The sequence below is a fragment of the Callorhinus ursinus genome, unplaced genomic scaffold (genome assembly GCF_003265705.2).
Source record: "Callorhinus ursinus isolate GAN/ISIS: 27379988/994484 unplaced genomic scaffold, GSC_fseal_2.0 scaffold7, whole genome shotgun sequence".
In the NCBI taxonomy this organism is placed as follows: domain Eukaryota; kingdom Metazoa; phylum Chordata; class Mammalia; order Carnivora; family Otariidae; genus Callorhinus; species Callorhinus ursinus.
The window spans coordinates 11,177,829-11,200,515 of record NW_027397069.1 but is presented as its reverse complement, the minus strand read 5'-3'; the positions used below and the strand labels follow the sequence as shown (position 1 = coordinate 11,200,515).

Genomic DNA, 22,687 nt, shown 5'->3' with positions numbered 1-22,687 from the left:
CAGGCCAGAAAGGACTGGCATGATATCTTCAGAGCACTAAACGAGAAAAATATGCAGCCAAGAATACTATATCCAGCTAGGCTGTCATTGAAAATAGAAGGAGAGGTAAAAAGCTTCCAGGACAAACAAAAACCAAAGGAATTTGCAAACATGAAACCAGCCCTACAAGAAATATTGAAAGGGGTCCTCTAAGCAAAGAGAGAGCCTAAAAGCAGCATAGATCAGAAAGGAACACAGACAATATACAGTCACAGTCACCTTACAGGCAATACAATGGCACTAAATTCATATCTTTCAATAGTTACCCTGAATGTAAATGGGCTAAATGCCCCAATCAAAAGACACAGGCTATCAGATTGGATTAAAAAACAAGACCCATCCATATGCTGTCTGCAAGAGACTCATTTTAGACCCAAAGACACCCCCAGATTGAAAGTGAGGGGCTGGAAAACCATTTACCATGCTAATGGACACCAAAAGAAAGCTGGGGGTGGTAACTCTTATATCAGACAAATTAGATTTTAAAACAAAGACTGTAATAAGAGATGAAGAAGGACACTATATCTTACTTAAAGGGTCTATCCAACAAGAAGATCTAATAATTGTAACTATCTATGCCCCGAACATGGGAGCAGCCAATTATATAAGGCAATTAATAACAAAAGCAAAGAAACACATTGACAACAATACAATAATAGTGGGAGACTTTAACACCCCCCTGACTGAAATGGACAGATCATCTAAGCAAAAGATCAACAAGGAAATAAAGACTTTAAATGAAACACTGGACCAAATGGACTTCACAGACATATTCAGAACATTCCATCCCAAAGCAACAGAATACACATTCTTCTCTAGTGCCCATGGAACATTCTCCAGAATTGATCACATCCTAGGTCACAAATCAGGTCTCAACCGATACCAAAAGATTGGGATTATTCCCTGCATATTTTCAGACCACAATGCTTTGAAACTAGAACTCAATCACAAGAGGAAAGTCGGAAAGAACTCAAATACATGGAGGCTAAAGAGCATCCTACTAAAGAATGAATGGGTCAACCAGGAAATTAAAGAAGAATTAAAAAAATTCATGGAAACCAATGAAAATGAAAACACAACTGTTCAAAATCTTTGGGATACAGCAAAGGCAGTCCTGAGAGGAAAGTAAATAGCAATACAAGCCTTTCTCAAAAAACAAGAAAGGTCTCAAATACACAACCTAACCCTACACCTAAAGGAACTAGAGAAAGAAGAGCAAATAAAGCCTAAACCCAGCAGGAGAAGAGAAATAATAAAGATCAGAGCAGAAATCAATGAAATAGAAACCAAAAGAACAGTAGAACAGATCAACGAAACTAGGAGCTGGTTCTTTGAAAGAATTCACAAGATTGATAAACCCCTGGCCAGACTTATCAAAAAGAAAAGAGAAATGACCCAAATCAACAAAATCATGAATGAAAGAGGAGAGATCACAACCAACACCAAAGAAATACAAACAATTATAAGAACATATTATGAGCAACTCTATGCCAGCAAATTAGATAACCTGGAAGAAATGGGTGCATTCCTAGAGATGTATCAACTACCAAATCTGAACCAGGAAGAAATAGAAAACCTGAACCGACCTATAACCACTAAGGAAATTGAAGCAGTCATCAAAAATCTCCCAACGAACAAAAGCCCAGGGCCAGATGGCTTCCCAGGGGAATTCTATCAAACATTTAAAGAAGAATTAATACCTATTCTCCTCAAACTGTTCCAAAAAATAGAAATGGAAGGAAAACTTCCAAACTCATTTTATGAGGCCACCATTACCTTCATCCCCAAACCAGACAAAGACCCCATCAAAAAGGAGAATTACAGACCAATATCCTTGATGAACATGGATGCAAAAATTCTCACCAAAATACTAGCCAATAGGATCCAACAGCACATTAAAAGGATTATTCACCATGACCAAGTGGGATTTATCCCTGGACTGCAAGGTTGGTTCAACATCCGCAAATCAATCAACGTGATACAATACATTAACAAAAGAAAGAACAAGAGTCATATGATCCTCTCAATAGATGCAGAAAAAGCATTTGACAAAGTACAGCATGAAAAGCTAAGAGCTTTTCCCCTAAGGTCAGGAACACGGCAGGGATGTCCACTATCACCACTGCTATTCAACATAGTATTAGAAGTCCTAGCCACGGCAATCAGACAACAAAAAGAAATCAAAGGCATCCAAATCGGCAAAGAGGAAGTCAAACTTTCACTCTTTGCAGATGATATGATACTGTATGTCAAAAACCCAAAAGACTCCACCCCAAAACTGCTAGAACTCATACAGGAATTCAGTAAAGTAGCAGGATATAAAATCAATGCACAGAAATCAGTGGCATTCCTATACACCAACAACAAGAGAGAAGAGAGACAGATCAAGGAGTCGATCCCATTTATAATCGCACCCAAAACCATAAGATACCTAGGAATAAATTTAACCAAAGAGGCAAAGGATCTGTACTCAGAAAACTATAAAATACTCATGAGAGAAATTGAAGAAGACACAAAGAAATGGAAAAACGTTCCATGCTCATGGATTGGAAGAACAAACATTGTGAAGATGTCAATGCTACCTAGAGCAATCTACACATTCAATGCAATCCCCATCAAATACCATCCACTTTTTTCACTGAAATGGAACAAATAATCCTAAAATTTGTATGGAACCAGAAGAGACCCCGAATAGCCAGAGGAATATTGAAAAAGAAAAACAAAGCTGGCAGCATCACAATTCCGGACTTCCAGCTCTATTACAAAGCTGTCATCATCAAGACAGTATGGTACTGGCACAAAAACAGACACATAGATCAATGGAACAGAATAAAGAGCCCAGAAATGGACCCTCAACTCTATGGTCAACTCATCTTTGACAAAGCAGGAAAGAATGTCCAATGGAATAAAGACAGTCTCTTCAACAAATGGTGTTGGGAAAATTGGACAGCCACATGCAAAAGAATGAAACTGGACCATTTCCTTATACCACACACAAAAATAGACTCAAAATGGTTGAGAGACCTAAACGTGAGACAGGAGTCCATCAAAGTCCTAAAGGAGAACACAGGTAGCAACCTCTTCGACCTCAGCCGCAGCAACTTATTCCTAGAAACATCGCCAAAGGCAAGGGAAGCAAGGGCAAAAATGAACTATTGGGATTTCATCAAAATAAAAAGCTTTTGCACAGCAAAAGAAACAGTCCACAAAACCAAAAGACAACCGACAGAATGGGAGAAAATATTTGCAAATGACATATCAGATAAAGGGCTAGTATCCAAAATCTATAAAGAACTTATCAAACTCAACACCCAAAGAACAAATAATCCAATCAAGAAATGGGCAGAAGACATGAACAGACATTTTTCCAAAGAAGACATCCAAATGGCCAACAGACACATAAAAAAGTGCTCAACATCGCTCGGTATCAGGGAAATCCAAATCAAAACCTCAATGAGATACCACCTCACACCAGTCAGAATGGCTAGAATTAACAAGTCAGGAAACGACAGATGTTGGCGGGGATGTGGAGAAAGGGGAACCCTCCTACACTGTTGGTGGGAATGCAAGCTGGTGCAGCCACTCTGGAAAACAGTATGGAGGTTCCTCAAACAGTTGAAAATAGAGCTACCATACGATCCACCAACTGCACTACTGGGTATTTACCCCAAAGATACAAATGTAGGGATCCGAAGGGGTACGTGCACCCCGATGTTTATTGCAGCAATGTCCACAATAGCCAAACTGTGGAAAGAGCCAAGATGTCCATCGACAGATGAATGGATAAAGAAGAAGTGGTATATATACACAATGGAATATTATGCAGCCATAAAAAGGAATGAGATCTTGCCATTTGCAACGACATGGATGCAACTGGAGGGTGTTTTGCTGAGTGAAATAAGTCAATCAGAGAAAGACATGTATCATATGACCTCGCTGATATGAGGAATTTTTAACCTCAGGAAACAAACTGAGGGTTGCTGGAGTGGTGGGGTTTGGGAGGGATGGGGTGGGTGATAGACATTGGTGAGGGTATGTGCTATGGTGAGCGCTGTGAATTGTGCAAGACTGTTGAATCACAGATCTGTACTTCTGAAACAAATAATGCAATATATGTTAAGAAAAGAAAAAGAAGAAGAAGATAGCAGGAGGGGAAGAATGAAGGGGAGTAAGTCGGAGGGGGAGACGAACCATGAGAGACGATGGACTCTGAAAAACAAACTGAGGGTTCTAGAGGGGAGGGGGTGGGGGGATGGGTTACTGGTGATGGGTATTAAAAGGGCACATTCTGCGTGGAGCACTGGGTGTTATGCACAATGAATCATGGAACACTACATCAAAAACTAATGATGTAATGTATGGTGATTAACATAACAATAAAAATTTTTTTTAAAAAATCAATCCATAAAGAAAATTAGCAAACTAATAAAACCAAATAAAAATAAAAAGACTCAATATTTAAAATGTTACCGTAATGAGTATAATAATTTTATATCTAAAGAAAGAAGTCATTGTTAAAATGTTCTAAGTTGATATTCAGGAAAATTCTACATGGGATATTAGCAGAATGCTGTTAGGAACCAGAAAAAAAAAAAATGTGTGAAATGAAGCTCTAGGGTGCCAGTTGAATCTTATATCATGGTGATGATGTGGCTTTTCTTGCTATTACTTTTAATGAAATGGGGTTTAAAGAAATATTTTAACTTATTCCATCTATTTCCTAGTGTTATGTGAACATCTGCCGCACACCCATTTCGGTCTACATATTTCATTTCCTCTCTAGGAAAAGGTCCCCAGCTCTGTGCTCAACCTAGACAAGCAGGGACAGGGACATGTATGGTACAACCACAGCCATGGGCACGTGGTGCTGCTCACCATTTTCACAGGGTGGGGAAATCAGGAAGAGAGGCTTTGCAAACATCCCGAGTTGTCTTCCCCTTTGCTACAAGCAAAAGGCCATTGCTTGAGATGTGATCTCCAGAACCCATGACTCTGATCTCGCCCCCCAGCCATCAGAGAGCCAAGGTTGACTATTTTATACACAGGGTCCTTGGGTCTCTAACTGGCTTTTCAAGCACAGTGGGTAGCTGTTAGCAAATGATCAAGAAACAGGATCTTTTTGGTTCTATTTATCAGTTTAAACAAAGTTGTTGATTTGGTTTTGCTCTAAGTTGGCACAGTAAGCAGAGTAAGGGAAATATCAAATGAGTTTTTTACGTAGATGGATGATTCATTGTTTTTTTCTGAAGTCTAAGGAAGAAATGTTAAATTGATTTTGAAGAGATAATTGATTCTTTGCAATGGAGTATATAAAACACACAGTTCAGTGTCTGGCCCATTGTGGACACTGAATAAGTGTTAAGTTCTCTTTTCTTTCTGATCTTGGCTTACACAAATCTCTCTGCTAATTGCCTTCCATGAATGTTTGCAAAAGGGTGAAATTATAACTAAAATTTTCATTTATCCATAATCTTTCACTCCCAGTTTTTTTTTTTTAAGTACATACTATGTGCTAGGAACTTTTACAGATTATGGGATTCAGCAATAGCCATGAACAAAATGTAAAAGATCCAGTTCTTCATAAAAAATTATTCATGCATCACTCTGCATAATCCATAGATCTGATTTGTTCTTCATTATTGCGCTATTTAATTACAGATTACGTCAGTTAAAATAATACATTTCTATACCTTTTTTTTTTCAGTGTCTGAATTTTCAAAGCATCATATCATTTTATCTTCCCAGCATCCCTGAGGATTTGTGAGAACATGTTACTCAAAGGTCACACAGGTTTAAGGAGAAAGTCTGAAGGTAGTACTCCAGGCTTTTAGACTCTTCTTCGTGACCTTTCTCTTATGCCACAGCTGTCTCTCATCCAAACAATGGCCAAAATAGAGAGAGCTGATGCAGATATGATAACTTCTGTTTCCTTTGGAATGAACAGGATAGATTTGAATTCCCCCAGTGGTCATCTGACAAATAGTTCATTCATTAACACTGTAATATAAATTAGAATCTAATCAGTAAATAAAACATTACTTACTCTCAAAATATCAAATCCAATTAAATCTAGGTAGCATTCACTGCCACCCATGTTAATATAAAAGATTAGAGTTCTGTTTGCAAATTTCAAAATGATATATGGGAATAGCAACATCCCACCACAATAGGAGCCCACTGAGTAGAAAGTGAAAGGAGAGAATTTTTTTAAAAACACGGGAGCCGAGACGGGATTGATCTGCAGCCATGCTTATGAGCTTGCCAGTAATGACTTTAGTGAATGTATAATCAACCTGCAGAAGACAAAGAGATGTAGGTACAAAGCTTTGGGGGCTTCTGAAAAAGTGCACACCACATTGTTTTATTTTAAGGGAAAGATGTTAAGATGCTGAGATGTTCTTAAAGGAAAAGGTCTTATATTTAAAAACCTAAGACACAGCACTCAAACCTGTTATCACCACCTTCCTCTCTTTCTCGCCTCTCCGAAACAATAAAATGTCTCTCCTTTCAGAACTTTGTATCTTTAATGTCAGCTTCTCTAATCTCAGAATGCCAGCACACTTCTGAGACATTTTAGTAATCCTCTTAAGAGAGAGAATTCATGAGCCAGGTATCTTCCCCAAATCCACAGGTTTTGCAAGCCCCCTAAGCAGGAAGGATAACTCCGTTGTGTATTTGCAGCATCTGCCTACATGGGGACTGCCAAATAATTTGCCAGATTACAGTGAGTGGTCCCCCCTTATCCATGGTTTCAGTTACCTGTGGCCAATCGTGACCCGAAAGCAGATGATCTTCCTTCTGACTTACCCTCCTTCGTCAGAAGGTCACTGGTAGTCTAATGCCCTGTCACAATGCTTACGCCACTCACCTCACTTTATCTCATGTAGGTATTTACCATCTCACCTCATCACAAGGAAAAGAGTGAGCACAGGGCGACTGGATGTCTCAGTCATTAAACGTCTGCCTTAGGCTCATGGCATGATCCCGGGGTCCTGGGATCGAGCCCTGCATCAGGCTCCCTGCTCAGCGGGAAGCCTGCTTCTCCCTCTCCCACTCCCCCTGTTTGTGTTCCCTCTCTCGCTGCCTCTCTCTCTCTCTGTCAAATAAATAAATAAAATTTAAAAAAAAAGAGTGAGAACAGTAACAATAAGATATTTTGAGAGAGAAGGAGTCCACATTCGCATAACTTGTATTATGGTATATTGTTATAATTGTTCAATTTTATTGTCTGCTATTGTTGTTTATCTCCTACTGTGCCTAATTTATAAATTAAACTTTATCGTAAGTATGTATGTATAAGAAAATAATCATATATATAGGGTTTGGTACTATTTATGGTTTCAGGCATCCACTGGGGGTCTTGGAACATATGCCCCGTGGATAAGGGGGGACCACTGTATCTAATTATCTCTTACAACATCACTTGGAGGAAGATAGGCAGAAGATAATACTGATTCTATTTCCTGCAACTGTGTTCTCTAGAAACTTCTGTTCTGCTGTAAAGAAAAGACTTTTAGTGTCTTAAAAATAGTATTTCTTCTCTTGAATTAAAGGTAGTGGAGGGTACATGCACTGTTGGTGGGTATATAAATTGGTGCGGCCACTACAGACAGTGCAGAGGTCTCTTAAAAAATTAAAAATAGAACTATCATGCAATCTAGGAATTTCACTTCTGGGTATTTATCCAAAGAAAACAAAAACACTGATTTGAAAACATATAAGTACCCTTATGTTCATCGTAGCACAATAGCTAAGATATGGAAGCAACCTAACTGTTCATTGATAGATGAATGGATAAAGAAAATGTGATTATATATATATATATATATATATATATATATATAATGATATTACTCAGCCATTGAAAAGAATGAGATCTTGCATTTACCACAGCATGAATGGACCTAGAAGGGATTATGCTAAGTGAAATACATCAGACAGAGAAAAACAAATACCATATGATTTCACTCTTATGTGTAATCTAGAAAACAAAACAAATAAATAAAACAAAACAGAGACAGACTAATAGATAACATAGAACAAACATAGTGGCCAGAAGGGAAGGGGGTGTAACATGTGAAAGGGATTAAGATGGACAGATGCCCAGTTATAAAAAAAATAATAATAAATAAGTCACAGGGATATAAACTACAGCATAGGGAATATAGTCAATAATACTGTAAGAACCTTCTATGGTGACAGATGGTAACTAGACGTATTGAGGTGATCATTTTGTAGTGTGTAAGAATATCGAATCACTATGTTGTACACCTGAAACTAATATAATAATGTATGTCAAATATAACTCAACTTTAAAAAATTGTTTTATCTTAAAAAAAAAAAAAAGACAGTCGAGGGTAGAATGGATTCCACAAACACCTCTGAGTCAATGCATCTGAAGGTGTTACATCTGAATCGCTTCTCTCGGTGGGGTAAAGCAAACTGCACAGAACATCCCAAGGTATGTTCCCTAGAAGACTCATCCTGTGAGAACCTCCTGCACCCTCTGCGGAGCCTGTGGCCAAATGGGGAATTACTGCAAAGGACCTCCTCCCTTTTGATGAGTCAGAACACACATTCATATGACCAAGTCCTGCCAAGATACCTAATTTCACTTTGACCATGGAATTTATTGCATATGTAACAACTGTTAACAACTCTTGGAAATAATATTTTATGGAAAACATTGAAGCAACATCAGCCCAAACATTTTTTCCCCTCAAATCTCCTTACTCAGAAAACAAAACTTCTAGAAAGAAAATGGTTATAGAATAACGCTAGTTATTGTCAAGCACTTACTTTTCCAGATGCTGGCTTCTGTTTTCCTGCCTTATGTACTGCATTTTATCATCATAGTGTGGGGAACAATATTATCATTCCCATTTGACAGAGGAGGAGACTAAAGTTCAGGGAGGACCCTGAATGTTGGTATGGCACTGGGCTGTCCTCAGCCCCACCCGTCACCCAGCCATACATTTGCCCTGGGCTTTAAATAAAGTGGCCCAGATCTGCCTCTCTAGCCCTGACCACTCCTTGGAATAGAATCTTGATCTACTGATTCTCATGTAAGCTAACCTCATTTAACCTCTCACTTAACTGACCCACATTATTCCTCATCTGTTTCTTCCCTTATTCAAAATACAATATATTGGGGTGCTCTAGATCACCAGGAAAAAGGCTTATTGGTCCTTTAGAGTAACATAGCCCTGAGCCTCATGAGCCACAAAACTTTGTCTTAAATATACTGCTGCTCCAGAAAGCTCAGAAAATAGTCTGAGACAATCTGAATGTCCCGCACAAGAATTCCATTCGTCACCCATCCCATGAACCCCAGGTTTTAAAAACATGTTGTCTATGGGCGCCTGGGTGGCTCAGTTGGTTAAGCGACTGCCTTCGGCTCAGGTCATGATCCTGGAGTCCCGGGATCGAGTCCCACATCGGGCTCCCTGCTCAGCGGGGAGTCTGCTTCTCCCTCTGACCCTCTTCACTCTCATGCTCTTTATCTCCCATTCTCTCTCTCTCAAATAAATAAATAAATAAATAAATAAATAAATAAATAAATAAAAAACATGTTGTCTAACCAACAGATTGCATGTATAATAACTGAATGCATTGATTTTCACTTTGTAACTCATCTAAGTAATATGACGGATACATGTTGCTTCAGGTACAGTCTCTGCAATGAGAATCAGACAAGGGCTTCTCATCGTTCCTAAGCAAGCAATGACAGGGCGTGGGTGTGCCAGTCTCCTTCCCAACTCTTCCCTGCAGGTTTTATAAAGTTCCAAAAACCCACTCTTAATCCCTAGGCATGTCACTTCCACACTGAAGGACCTCTTTATGACCATGCCTTTTTGTCTAAGGGTAAAATAGAACCTATTGAAGGACCTTCAAGATTCGTATCCTGACATATTGTGACAGATTTTTCCGTAGGTCTCCAGCTGATTATGAGGTGAGCTGTTGTTTCCATCATAATTACAAGGCAGTGTTTTCTTCCATTTGAATCTTACTCTCAGCAATTTCTGCACTGAAGCCGCCTTAAAAATCCAAACCTGATATAAATAACAAAAGGCTACTAGGCTATATTGACTTAACTCACCATTGGGTATAATTAACACTCTCAAAAGAAAATAAATCCGAAAAAGAAATCAAACAAGTGGTAAGGTTTTCTGTTATGATGAGGTATCTCCCCTGGGGTCCTAATATTCTTTCAGGGCATTTCTTATTCCTTTGATTTAATTTAAACCAGTGAGCCAGATTTTTCCCAAAGGGCAAATTAAGAAGGTCTGTTAACTCTTTCAGTGCCCCGCTTCAAGAAATCCCTAGCAAGGCCATTAGCATTGTTTTGCCTTAGGCTTTACACTTTCTAAAAGTCAGCTGTCATATTCGGAGCAATCCAAAATAGCACACTCAACAAAACCCTGGAGCTTTGGAAATGTTAATGCCCTCCGTCAGCAATGACCTTGCCACTGGGAAGTGATTTAGGCACTAGGGAGGGAAGGGCCCGCTATCTTTATCACGCTGGTTTACACCATCAACTTCAGAAATTGTGTGAGAGAAGAATAATCAATAGTGTGTTAAGACCAATCTCGAAGAACGCCAAGACGAAATGCTCCTGCTCTGCAAAATGCTGAGTTGAAGGAGAACTTTTGGATACGACCAAAGAGAAATTACCTGGAGTGGTAACACCGAATGAATTGTGTCTCGAGATGGAATTTGTCATTGGGAATGGCACTCTGAGAGCTCTCTGTGTATTTCGGTGGAATCCCATAACGTGCCTGATGAAAAATGCTTGTTTTAGAGTAAAGCAGATTCAAATAACAAAACCCAAAGGCATGCATGCATTCTAAACACACACACACAGGTTAAGAATTAGCTGACACATATAGTCCCAGAAAGTTAACCAAAGTAAGTAGCTAAGAAGTAGAATCACCTGTGGAAAAATGGAAGGAACGTCAAGTTCAACTTCATCAAAACTTCCTGAAAATGTCCCTAGAGTTTCTGTCATTCTAGTAAAGGTATTATCTCTTGATAACCAGCGGAGAGTAGGAAGCTTCTAAAAACAGCCGAGGAAGTGTCCCCACCGCACCCTGAGTTGAAATCACTGGAAAAGAGCTGGCTGCTCGATCCCTAAGATCATTACACCGAAATCTGTGGTTTCCCATGGCAAACCTAACTGTGACACCAACAGCTATCAACAACAAAATTAGACGGAACTGTCCTTATGGGAGTTTTCACCACGTTGGCTTGTCCCGTTTCCACACCTTTGTTCCAAAGAGTGTTTTCAAAGAACTCTTCCAGTGCAGGTTTTCCTTATTCACACCACAGGGCAGAGCCACTCAGGTTCTTTGGCCTTAGATGCTAGACACAAAATAACATTTGTCACAGTAACAGGAATCCCACACGGGTAATTACTGAATGCCAAATTCAAGTACATGAAAATGTCTCGGTCATGTTCATTTGTCCTGACATCATCCTGTGACGTAGCTATTACAACTCCTATTTTTAATACAGTTGATGTTCATTATTTATGGTAGTTATGTTTCATAAAGTGGCTGCAAATACTGAATTAGCAAATACTGAACTGCAGGAAAGACAGGGCTAGGTTCCTGCAAGCTTTTAGCCACCTTTTGGTCAACCAACCAATAGGCAACCTATGTATATTTCTTCTTAAAGACACTTTATTTAGTATATACTGTTGATTCATTAACATTGAACTCAGGGCCAAGTGCGCCAGAACTTCTGCCTGAACAAGGTTTATCTAACACACATATTTTCTCCCTAAGGCACATCATACACAGCCCCTTGGGCTCGGGAACACCAGATAGCACTTTAGCCCTGAATTTGGGGGCCATCTTAAACAGGGAAAGTGTTTACTTTTACTTAAAACAGTAAAAGGACAAGAATGTGAAAAACAGGGTACTAAAGATGCCACAGAAAGGACACTTGATTTCAGCATGTGAGCTGAAACAAGAAGGCAGAGTATCACTTTGTTCAGCTTCAGCGGGGAACATGCATGTAGGGCCACTCAACCCATGTCCACAGAAGTGCGTGACTAATGATTTGGGGCTTGCAAAGTAATTTTAGCGAGTAGGCAAATTCGCAAATACAGAATCTGCAAATAATGAGGCCTGAATATATATGTTTGAAAATAAGAATCAGGGCATGCAGTCAGGCATGCACCCCACATCTGTCTAGTCAGTCCTCCTGTTATATTAGCGGTTGTCATTTAAATTTAGAGATTAGAGTTTATTGGAGGTAGGAGTCCCAGGAAAAATGGGAAAGCCATTGCCTGGCATGCTTCTGCACCAGGATCTTAGGAAGAAACTCACTGTGTAACTTTCTTGAACTTTCAATGGTTCTTCCAGGTCTTTCAGGGGTGTGGCCAACCCAAACCTGCTCCAGCCCTCCGATCTGCTCGCTCAGCTCCTGAAAATTTTAATACGCGGTTCAGGCCTTACAATCCTGAGGAGAGACCCACAACTGCTGCAGGCACGAGCTTGGACCGGCTGGTGAGTTCTCTCAGACTGATGGCCACTGGGGGCACTTTCTGTTACCAAGGTTATTCTTCAGGGGATGTGATGGGACTCCGAAAAAGTTGGTTGTAAAAGTCATCTCATTCTTATGTCTGCTCCTGGTCTTAATTAGAATGTTGAAAAATAATGAGATCTTCCTTTTAGGTCATGAATTAGATTATTTAAGGCATCTTATCCTATTAATCCACTCATGCGGTGGCCAAATTTTCAACTTCATATTTCTTCTGAAATATTAATCTGAAGACTAAGTTACTATATCTTCCAGAGATATAATTACAATAGCGCATTTCTTACTCACCTGCTTCTGTTATTTATTCAGTTATGATACAGTGTAATTTTATTATGCCCTCTTGTGTATAAAGTTTTCTGTTTGAAAGACCTTGCCAGGAGATCCCAAGTCAATGTTACTACCATTTTTTTTTCTTTTTTGTGTGTCTTTTAAAAGTTGGAAGCCTTAAAAATAGTCACTCTTTGATCCACTTAAATGTGTGTCAGGGGACCGACTGATATCTACCAGCAAAGCAATCCACTTGGAGAATAAACATAGTAAACACCATTTTTTAATGTGTTTTAAAAATCGAATTTTGCTATAAAAAATGAAAAGCTCATAATTTCAAAGAAATACTGCCCGATTATTTTCAGTGCAATTTATAGCACTATAAACAATTTATATACCTGTAATTGTTAGTGCTGTTAATGTTGCCTTGCCAATGATCTTGATGTAAAATTAACAGATAAAAACCTTAAGGTCATAAAATACTTGAACCACATCTGATTATGTCATATAAACTCAGATCTCAAGGGTTTCTGGTTATGAAAATACTTTTACTAGTCACTGTTATAAATTACTTTATCATTTTAGTTAATATCCTTCCGCAGCATAGGACTCACAAGATTAAATTGGTTAAGTTTGGCCTTCACGTTAAGTACATCTCAGCATCTCTGTCTATAAAAATCAAATGTACTTACAACATAAAGGCCTATCCACAAAGAGCCAGAGTGAAGGGGTAAGTGGAGTCATTAGCCACTAAATTATAAGTTTATTACTGTTTATTAGCAAATAAAACCCCTCTTCAGTGTAGTTTTCAAAAAAAGAATCATCCAGATATTGCTTCAACCTTCTACGTTACCTTGGTCGTGTCTATTCTCTGTTCCCAGTTTCAGGAAAAGTTTAAAAATAGTCACCTTTCTTCCTTTAAACAACCCATTAGATTCCCCTGAACCACTAGCTAATTGTTTTAAAGAAATGATGGTTATCGTGAGAGTCCATTGTTTGAGGTTTTACTTTACAAACTCCTCTGTCTGTTAAGATCCTTTTCACCAAAGCACAAATGGTGAGTATGGGTTTGAGTTCTCTCACTCTCTCTCTCACTCTCTTTCTCTCTTTTTTATTTTTTTTTCCATTTTAGTTGGCTCTAACTTAGTTATTGGAATAATTCAGGTTTTTTGGAATTTTCACAAATTCTAATTTAAGAACTGGGGCATGGTGCAGGATGAGTAAGTCCTAGCGATCTGCTGTACAACATTGTGCCTATAGATAAATCCTGTTTGGTGCACTTAAAAATCTGTTAGGACGGCAGCTCTCATGTTAAGTGTTCTTACCACAATAAAGTAAAATTTAAAAACAATTGGGTGCATTATGCACTTAGTGCATTATGCACTTAATTAGTAATTACTAATTAATGTTTTTTCCCTTTGAAACAAGCACAGTTTTCTCTCCTCCCAGGAGAAATAAACACACACACACTCAAACAGGGGAAGTAGAGGAAGAAAAATATTTTTCTCAAGACAGCAGTATGTATGCGATTTAGCACAACCTAAATAAAGCATCAACGCTTTGAGATTGCCACATGATGTATAATATCTGATAGATAAGGAAATTAGAATTTGAACCTTCTTTTAGAAAGGAAATTCATTGATGATCTTCGAAATGCCCCCAATATAAAGGTCTTGAAGAGTATTGGCAAATAGCAAACTGATTTAGGCTTTTCTATTTTTATGCACCCCCCCAAAATATATTTTAATCAATATTTTTTCTGAAAAGGATCAGTCATGGTTAATTATTTGATCATGGGTAAAAACCAAAGACTAGACTGGGTGCATAAGGGCCAGATTCAGTGCATAGGAATTTAAATCAGTAAGTCAGTTTTATTCGAAAATGTTCTCTGACAGCACATAGTACTTAACTTCCTCCTGGTGTGACTTCAGGGTCTGTAAGAGAGAATGGCAGATTTATCAATGTTTTATTGAATTAAATTCCCAAATTGTAAGAATTAGTGATTTGTAATTCACAGCCAGCCATAAACTGACCTGGAGTCACTTCCCCAGTCCCTAAGGGCAAGGGGCTGTTTCCACATCAAAAGGAATTATTCAAGGTTATTCTTGAGAAACACAAACTAGGCTCAAAGCTAACATCAGCATCTTCATTGGCAGCCCTTGGCTCCCCGACCAAGGCTTTTTTTCCTTGTGAGGGTTCAATGTATTTCTGAATAGTGGAAAGGTAAAGCAGTTACCTTAGACCGACTGTTTATATGACAGCTTATATGTCAACAGTCAGAAACAGTCAGACCAAATCATCTTCAAGATACATGCATTGGTGAACTCTCTTGATGGGTCTGCCATATATTACAGCCTATTTTGACTGTTTATAAACAAGTCTCATGTTACCTACTCCTGTTTTCTCCTGAAAAGATGTTTCCTGAATATTTATAAGAAGCATGTGTCCCAGAGAAAGAGGATAATTGGAAAAGATTTCCCTTAATTTCTCGAAGTCTTTCGGCAGAGAAAAAGCTTCAAGGACAGCATCAAAAGAATATCCCAGTCACCCCACTGCTTTTGCCAAAGCGAAAATAACTGTAAAGCTCTTGGAGGAGTTGATTCTTACTACCACTTAAAATGAATACCTGTGTTAATTAACTTTGGAATCTTTTGGTCAGTGTTCTTATATCAGTTATTGTAAAGCTATTTTTTATGTGAACTGGTAATTATAGGGTTAGTTTTAGAAGTAAAGCTCCTAACCCCAACCTGAGCCAACTGCTGCTAGAACTTACATAAAATAATTAAAAATAAAACTTTCTTAAAAATACATCAATTCGACCACTTAATCTCTATTAGATGTTTAAGGAACCTGTAAATTCTTTTATATCACTAGGAAGCTTTTCTCTTTGTTCCTCTAAAGCTATATGGGCATAAAAATCAGCTTAGGGAGTCAGTGGCTTTCAGACATACTACCCTGAAGTTATTTTTATTATCCAATAATGAATGAATACATTTGTATAAATTCAGCTGCTGATGAAAAGCTGACTCATCAAAGACTATCACAGTCCTTCCTGCCCGCAGCCAGGGTTTGCTGAAGATACAAATGCCCTCCAGTATTTTGGTTAACAGATGGGCCCCACGATCACATGTCTTTCCTGTTACCAACACCCACCCCAGCAGCCCTCTGTCCCTGCTTACTGTTACTGATTTTCAGTTAAATAGGCCAGAAGTGATTATTTGCAAATGATTGATTTTTCCTCCCTTTTTTCTTAAACTTATACTTCATGAATTCTTTTACATAATTTGACATGAAACTATGAGTTCTTTTTTTTTTTTTTTTAAAGAAACTTCCACTGGAATGTCACTGGAAGTACAGACTATAAAAAAATACATCAACCTAAAAGGGCTCAATTTTGAAGATCTGAGAATACAGAGATATTTCAGATTATCATCTGTGAAAAACAATTAGTTGTACAGCTCAGAAAATTGAGCACAACATGGGCTATAGATCCCGGACACACTGGGCAGGGAGTGTCTGTTATTTACCCCAGTGGACTCATCAGAGCAAAATATACTTTAAATCGTGTATCTTAGAGGAATGTGTTTTATAAAAGTAGATTTCAAAGAAAAAAAAAAACACATGGAAGTTAATTCATCAAGTTGGTGATGATTTAGACCAATGAACCTCCAGTAAGTATTCAACATTGTACTGGCTTCTTGAATATTCTACTGGTCATTCTGAGGGAGTTTGGGGTGGGGGTGGGTGGAATGCCAGCCTGCAAAGCAAAACGTTATACCTGTGTTGTGCTATTATGTATAGAATAATCTCTCTTTCTTTTTTCTTTAAATTTGTTTTCCTCTTGCTTCCCAGAGGATTGTGTGGAGGACAATGCAACATAGTGTAAGCTTTGGTCTTCTTTTTTCTTACTCTCATCCTCATTTGTCTTCATATAGTCATTTCAGAGAGTTCTCGAGAAATTCTACCTCTACTTTCCCTTTCCAGACTGTCTAGAGCGTGTTGAACACTGCACATGACCGACAGGGTTAGCGGCTTCCTCTCTGTTTGGTATTTATGGTTAACAGCCATTTTGGTATTCTTTCCCAATGGCAAGGTTTTCAATCTAGGCTTTGTGTTAGACTAACTCATTTGGTGGCTGATTTAAATTCTATCCCAATGTTCAGACTATGTGTAGTCTGCCTGAAAAATTAGCTCTTCCCTGATAGAATATATTGGCTTTTTCCTTCTTGTGCTGAGCGAATAATTACCTCGCTAATAGTAACAACCAAACAACATCAGCTCTCATGCATAAGGAGCTAATTTTTCCATTAGTGAGGACAGAGAATTTAGGGGGTTAAGAAATAGTCTGTGGTATAGGTTGTTTACTCTTTTTTTTTATTCCTTCTTGAATTTACTGGTGTCTCGTAGAGCATTCAGGGAGGGCACCCTGGATATTTTTTACTACAAAGTGGTTTGTGTTGGGGCTGAGGATGGCATACCCAGGTTATCTTAACCTGACTTTATATATTAACCATAATAATCAGATAGTTAAGTTTTCTAATCTGGTTTTCATACTAACATCCCATGCTGATAATAACTTTTAATAAAGTTCTGAACCAAAATAAAATAAAATAAAATAAAATAAAGTTCTGAACCCTGCATAGCATTGTGGACCCAGGAGAGACGATGACTCTCCCCTGAAGGGCATATATTTATTCATGCAGCACACCTGTGACATCATAGTGCATGTCTGCCTGGTCTTAAATTCAGGCAGTGAAAACCTCTGTTCAAATTCATTTCTTTAAAAGGAAATTGTCCCCTGAGTCGTATTCCCATTCATCATCACAGTTCTCTGAGCCCAGGGCAGTTTGAATGAAAAAAAAAGTTAAGAGGTAAATCTGGAAGAGGACTACTCTGAAAGAGGAGACCTTGAAGAAGGAACAGGGAAGACAGATGGCTTAGGGTCTCCTGATGCTAAATGGGAAATGGGGGGAGCAAACGTCATGGGTAGGACAAGTCAGGGTTCTATTAGTTTGGTTCATTTGATAAAATTAGAGTAGCTCCAGCTCAGACAGTGTGTGCCCGCGTTTCTCAACAACATTATCCCGATATCTCCAGGTTTTCCAGCCTTGGAGCCAGTCCAATCTCCTTATCTTATGGTTATCAGGGGCCCTGTAGCTTTCCCCCGAGAGGAACGACTTCCTTGAATATATTGGAAGGAATGTAAATTATAATATCATCCTCCACTCCCATGCTGTCTGCTAGACTTCCCTGCTGGCCTCCTATAATCTTCCTTAATTGGGCCAAAAACACAGTGCTACTTTTTTTTCTTTAAATTTTTATTGTTATGTTAATCACCATACATTACATCATTAGTTTTTGATGTAGTGTTCCATGATTCATTGTTTGTGCATAACACCCAGTGCTTCACGCAGAACGTGCTACTTTTGAAATTCACTGGTTCGCCAACGGTGCTAAATAAGAATTATTGACATTATTACGTATAGATTGAAGAACTTGCAAAATATCAAGTTATGCACTTTATTTTATTTTTCTGAAACAAAATGGACAAAGCAGCTCACTTTCTGGTGTCGTTCCTGCCTGATGGTTAATACCAGTTTCAGAGTAAAATGTTGGTCATAAAAACGTTCTTCTCCGCCTCTTTGGGGCCATTTTGGTGTGATTTAGGATGTCTTGGTTGTAAGGATTCAGGGAAACTGTCTGTTGTTCATTTTAAATTGCCATGGCATTTCATTGTCACCTCAAAGGATTCTGCATCCGGCTAAGTCCACTATTTTGCATTTCAAAAGGATGTCAGGCTGAATTTAAGAAACTGCTTTATTATCTAGAGCTTCAGCCACTGTCTTTAGGTGAAACTGATATTTCCTACCTTCCACCCAGACACACACACACACACACACACACACACACACACACACACACACCCTCAGTCTTTGCTTGGCCGGAGCAGCAGGAAAAAGTAAAACCTCAATAACAACAGTAAACCAGATTCTCCACTTTAATTAGTTTTCTAAAGATAAATGGGTCAAGGCCAGACTGGCTTTCAGCCTCTACTGCCGCTGCATAAATTATGCCCCATTCACCCCAGCAAACAAATGGCTACTGCTCAATCCACTTCCAATTGTGAACTGCCCAGTCTTGCCCGAACCTGCTTTATCTCTTTACAGCAAAACCCCACTGAGACACCCCAGTTTCATCTTCAGTGAACCCTTGGTAATAACAGCAGCAAAATACAGTGAGCTTTCAAAGCAGGGAGAAAATACAAAACATTCTAACCAGACCACCCAACTCATTTGGTCTCAGTTCCTGCCCTTCGGGCAACAGCAGCAGCGCCCAGTAGCTGGGAGAGCCGCCAGACACAGGCTTCTTTCCGCTTAGGAAGCTTGTGGTTGACGAGGCCCCGGTGGGGGATAGCATAAGACACACGTAGAAAATGATGGCTTATCTGCAGGATATGCTGCTTGTTCCATGGGCTTGGAGGATGCACACAGCGAATTCAATGGTATGCCCTATTGGGAACCCGGATGGAATGCCTGCTCCTCGTGTGGCTTTTTCAGTTCGTGCCCAGTGGACAGTGGACTGGTTTTACATCCTGGAGAAGCTCTTCTTTCAGGAATGTGGAAGGATTGTGAAACTGGAAAAGCGCAGACCTCTCTTTGAGCTCAGGCGAGGCGGTGTTCAATTGCACTGGGCTGTGTGCCTCGGGGAGAAAGAAGAGGAATCGCCCCACTGGCCACGTTCCTCCCTGGGAGATGCTGAAGCCCACTCCTCATCTGCGCTTTACGACATGTTCAGAGAATCACATGGATTCTTGATAAAATAAACAATGAAATAAAGTCATGCCACCCCTTTTAAAAGGAGGGGGGTACTTTTGCACCGTTTAGGCATAAGTGGTCCTTAAAATCATTTTGGGGGAATTTGACCAATCAAACCATTTTCAACTCTGTTAAACTGTCCTTTGTCTTCAGAAATATTTAAGCTAGAGCTTTGTTGACCTCTGACTATGTCACAAACACGAAATGTTATACTTTCAGCCATATTTTCTATCTGCTTGATGGTATGCCGATATGCTTACTTTCCGCTGAAGACATGAAAATTTCTTTCAGAATTCCTAGACTGCAGCTAACCCAAAATCAATGCATCCTTTATGCATCAGTCAATCAACAATGTATGTACTGGCTTCTTCTCTGCTACATAGCACTTAGTAAAACTAGCTACCGCGTACAATCTGTACCAGAGCATGTTGTTAGTGCTAGCGTCATCAAAAAGGCAAAAGTTACTATTTGCAAAAAAGCACAGCTTATCAAACCTGTTAGATACACTCTGTCTCCTCTAGGGAATAATATCTAGTATAGAGTCCATACAATGTGAGCGTATAGGAAATAGGAGTTTGGTTTTGTAATCTAAGATAGATTACACTACTAAAGAATACATGGAAGATATATTAACAAATGAATTATCATTGACCAAATATGCCAATGGAAAACACTAAAACATCTGTAGCATCTTTGGGATAGGCTATCCCATACCTCATTCTACTTTCTTAAGCCAGAACTTTTTGCCCACATCTTGAACAAATTAAACAGAAACTTTGTCAGTTCTGAACCAGTCTGATGAAAAAAGTGTATTTGTCCTTTATTCCACTATGTAATAAGTGTTTTGGTGACTTGAATATGAAAGCCTGAATAGACAAGCCATACTAAACTACCTAAACCACACCTTTTAAAATATGTGTTCATGAGAAGCATCAGTTGACATAGATCTTTTATTAACTTATTGAGCAGCTTAAAGAACCTTCTCTTTGTTATGGAAAACCTGCAGTAATTTTTTCTCATAGCTGTCTGAAATATCCGCAACACAACTCCCAAATGTGATGTTCACGCTTATGAGAGATAGAGCTGAAGAAATGGGATATTTCATAAATACCAGTTTTGATGTGTTTGCTGTATAATCAATCAGCTTTTAACTGACTCTGGGGCCTATGGAATACATTTTAAAGCACTGGGAATTTGGCTACTCCCATAACATACTTGGACACTCTTTATTGTTAGCAATAAACCTCAGGCATAAACATTGTAGAGAAAACCAGATGAAAAGAAACCTGTTTGAGTGAAAATTGACTTCGCTTCATAAATGTTAAAGGTAGAAAGATATCTGCAATACACAATAATTTTATTACTTAAGCTCATTCATGATCATTATCTTCAAAGGCTGTGACTTCATGCATATTTTCTAACCTAAAAGACTGGCCAAGCTATTAAAAAAAAAAAAAAGTCAGGTTGACAGTAAATGAACAACCAGCAGCTGCAACAGCACCATGATATTGCTGGTTAACAAATAATTTTTTGGAAGTTGGGTTTGTGTAATATCTTCGGAAGCTTTGCCAATATTTTATCGATCCCAATAAGCTGAGCTAGGCAACACGGCACCTACAAACACCCCCCAACATGGCTCATAAAGAACACAAGTTTACTGCTCGTTCATGCCAATATGTTTTGTGGGTTTTCTGTGGGTCAGCTGCACATGATCATCACTCTCACTCCAGGACCCAGGGTCACAGGGCAGCCATCATCTGGAGCTTCACCTATTACAGTAGTGGAGGAAGTGAGAATGGGGAAAAGACAACTATTCGAGTCTCCACCTAGAAGGGGCCCGGCACACGGTTCACAGGTCATTGGCCAAAGAGGGTCACATGACCAAGCCTACTGTCAAGAAGGCAGGGACCTGTGTCCCTCTGTGTCTCACACAGAGTGAAAACATGTGAGCAAACAATATTGTCATCCACAAATATGTATGACCAAGGCAAGATTTTTAAGTTGATAAAAATCGACCTCATTACTCTCTCCAACCCTAAGACAAACCTTACATGAAAAAGAAGAGGAAAATCCTTCATTCATTCAACAAATATTTATTGTGCACTAATTTGAACCAAGGATAGCTGGTTAGAGCATAATCAGGAGCTCACAATACTTTGGGGGACACCAGACAAATCTAGCTATAATTCCACGCAGACTAGATACTGGTAAAGATTGTGTTTAAATTTTTTAGAATTCTCAGAGAATTCTAAGTCTTTGTTACAAAGGGATTGTCTATATTGCCCTAGAAAACCAGCATCTCTTTGGAAGTCAGCTTGATTTTTAGTGTTGGATGGCTTTTTTGCCTATCTGATCTTTGAATTCAATCATAATTCAACCAGAGCCAAGGAGTCCCACTCCAAATCTTAGGACAGTATCTCAGGGAGGAGGTAGAAGCTGTTGCCAACAAGGAGTAGAAAAATAGCAGCAGAAAAACAGAATGAGCAAAGACATTTTTATTACCGGCATTTAAGTGTCTTTCAGATCCAGACTATATATTTTTTAAATAAAGCTTCCATACTGCATTTTCTGAATGCTGCTCTTGTCTTACTTGATGTCATGTTTGCTTAGGCAAAGCAATTTTTCTGCTCTTCTCCTTTCTGGGTCAACCTAGTTGGAGCAAATCAAATTGTTCTCCCTCTCTCTTTCTTTCATACATCATCATTTAAGATCACCAAGAATTCGAGTTCTGGAACCTGCCCTTGTCTCCTTTTACAATATCTGTTTATTTCTGAACAGCATTCATGAAGGAGAACACTCTTCACAGGTTAATCAGAGAAATTGCATAGGCTGACAGCAACAGCTAACTTATTGATTGCAATGGAAGTCTCAGGAATGCGTGTGCCATTGGCTTGTGCATGGAATTATTTACAAAATCGTAGAGCTCTGATTCAGCTGGAAGAAAAATTACAATATACATTCATAAATTATTTGTGTGTAAGCGAGGCAATGAAACAATAACTTTTTTAAGTTTTATTTTA

The 22,687-nt window shown here is 38.9% G+C and overlaps 1 protein-coding gene across 2 annotated transcripts in view; it reads left to right on the top strand.

The window, feature by feature from the left end:
- Nucleotides 1-22,687, top strand: part of GPC6 (glypican 6) — a 1,079,188-nt gene that overhangs the window by 978,793 nt on the left and 77,708 nt on the right. The window contains exons 6-7 of one of the 2 annotated variants that reach the window (XM_073894397.1): nt 12,408-12,551; nt 16,705-16,734. In XM_073894397.1, the coding sequence (XP_073750498.1) occupies nt 12,408-12,551; nt 16,705-16,734 (174 nt within the window). The remainder of the gene's footprint in view (nt 1-12,407; nt 12,552-16,704; nt 16,735-22,687) is intronic. The other variant, XM_025874780.2, reaches the window with a different exon arrangement.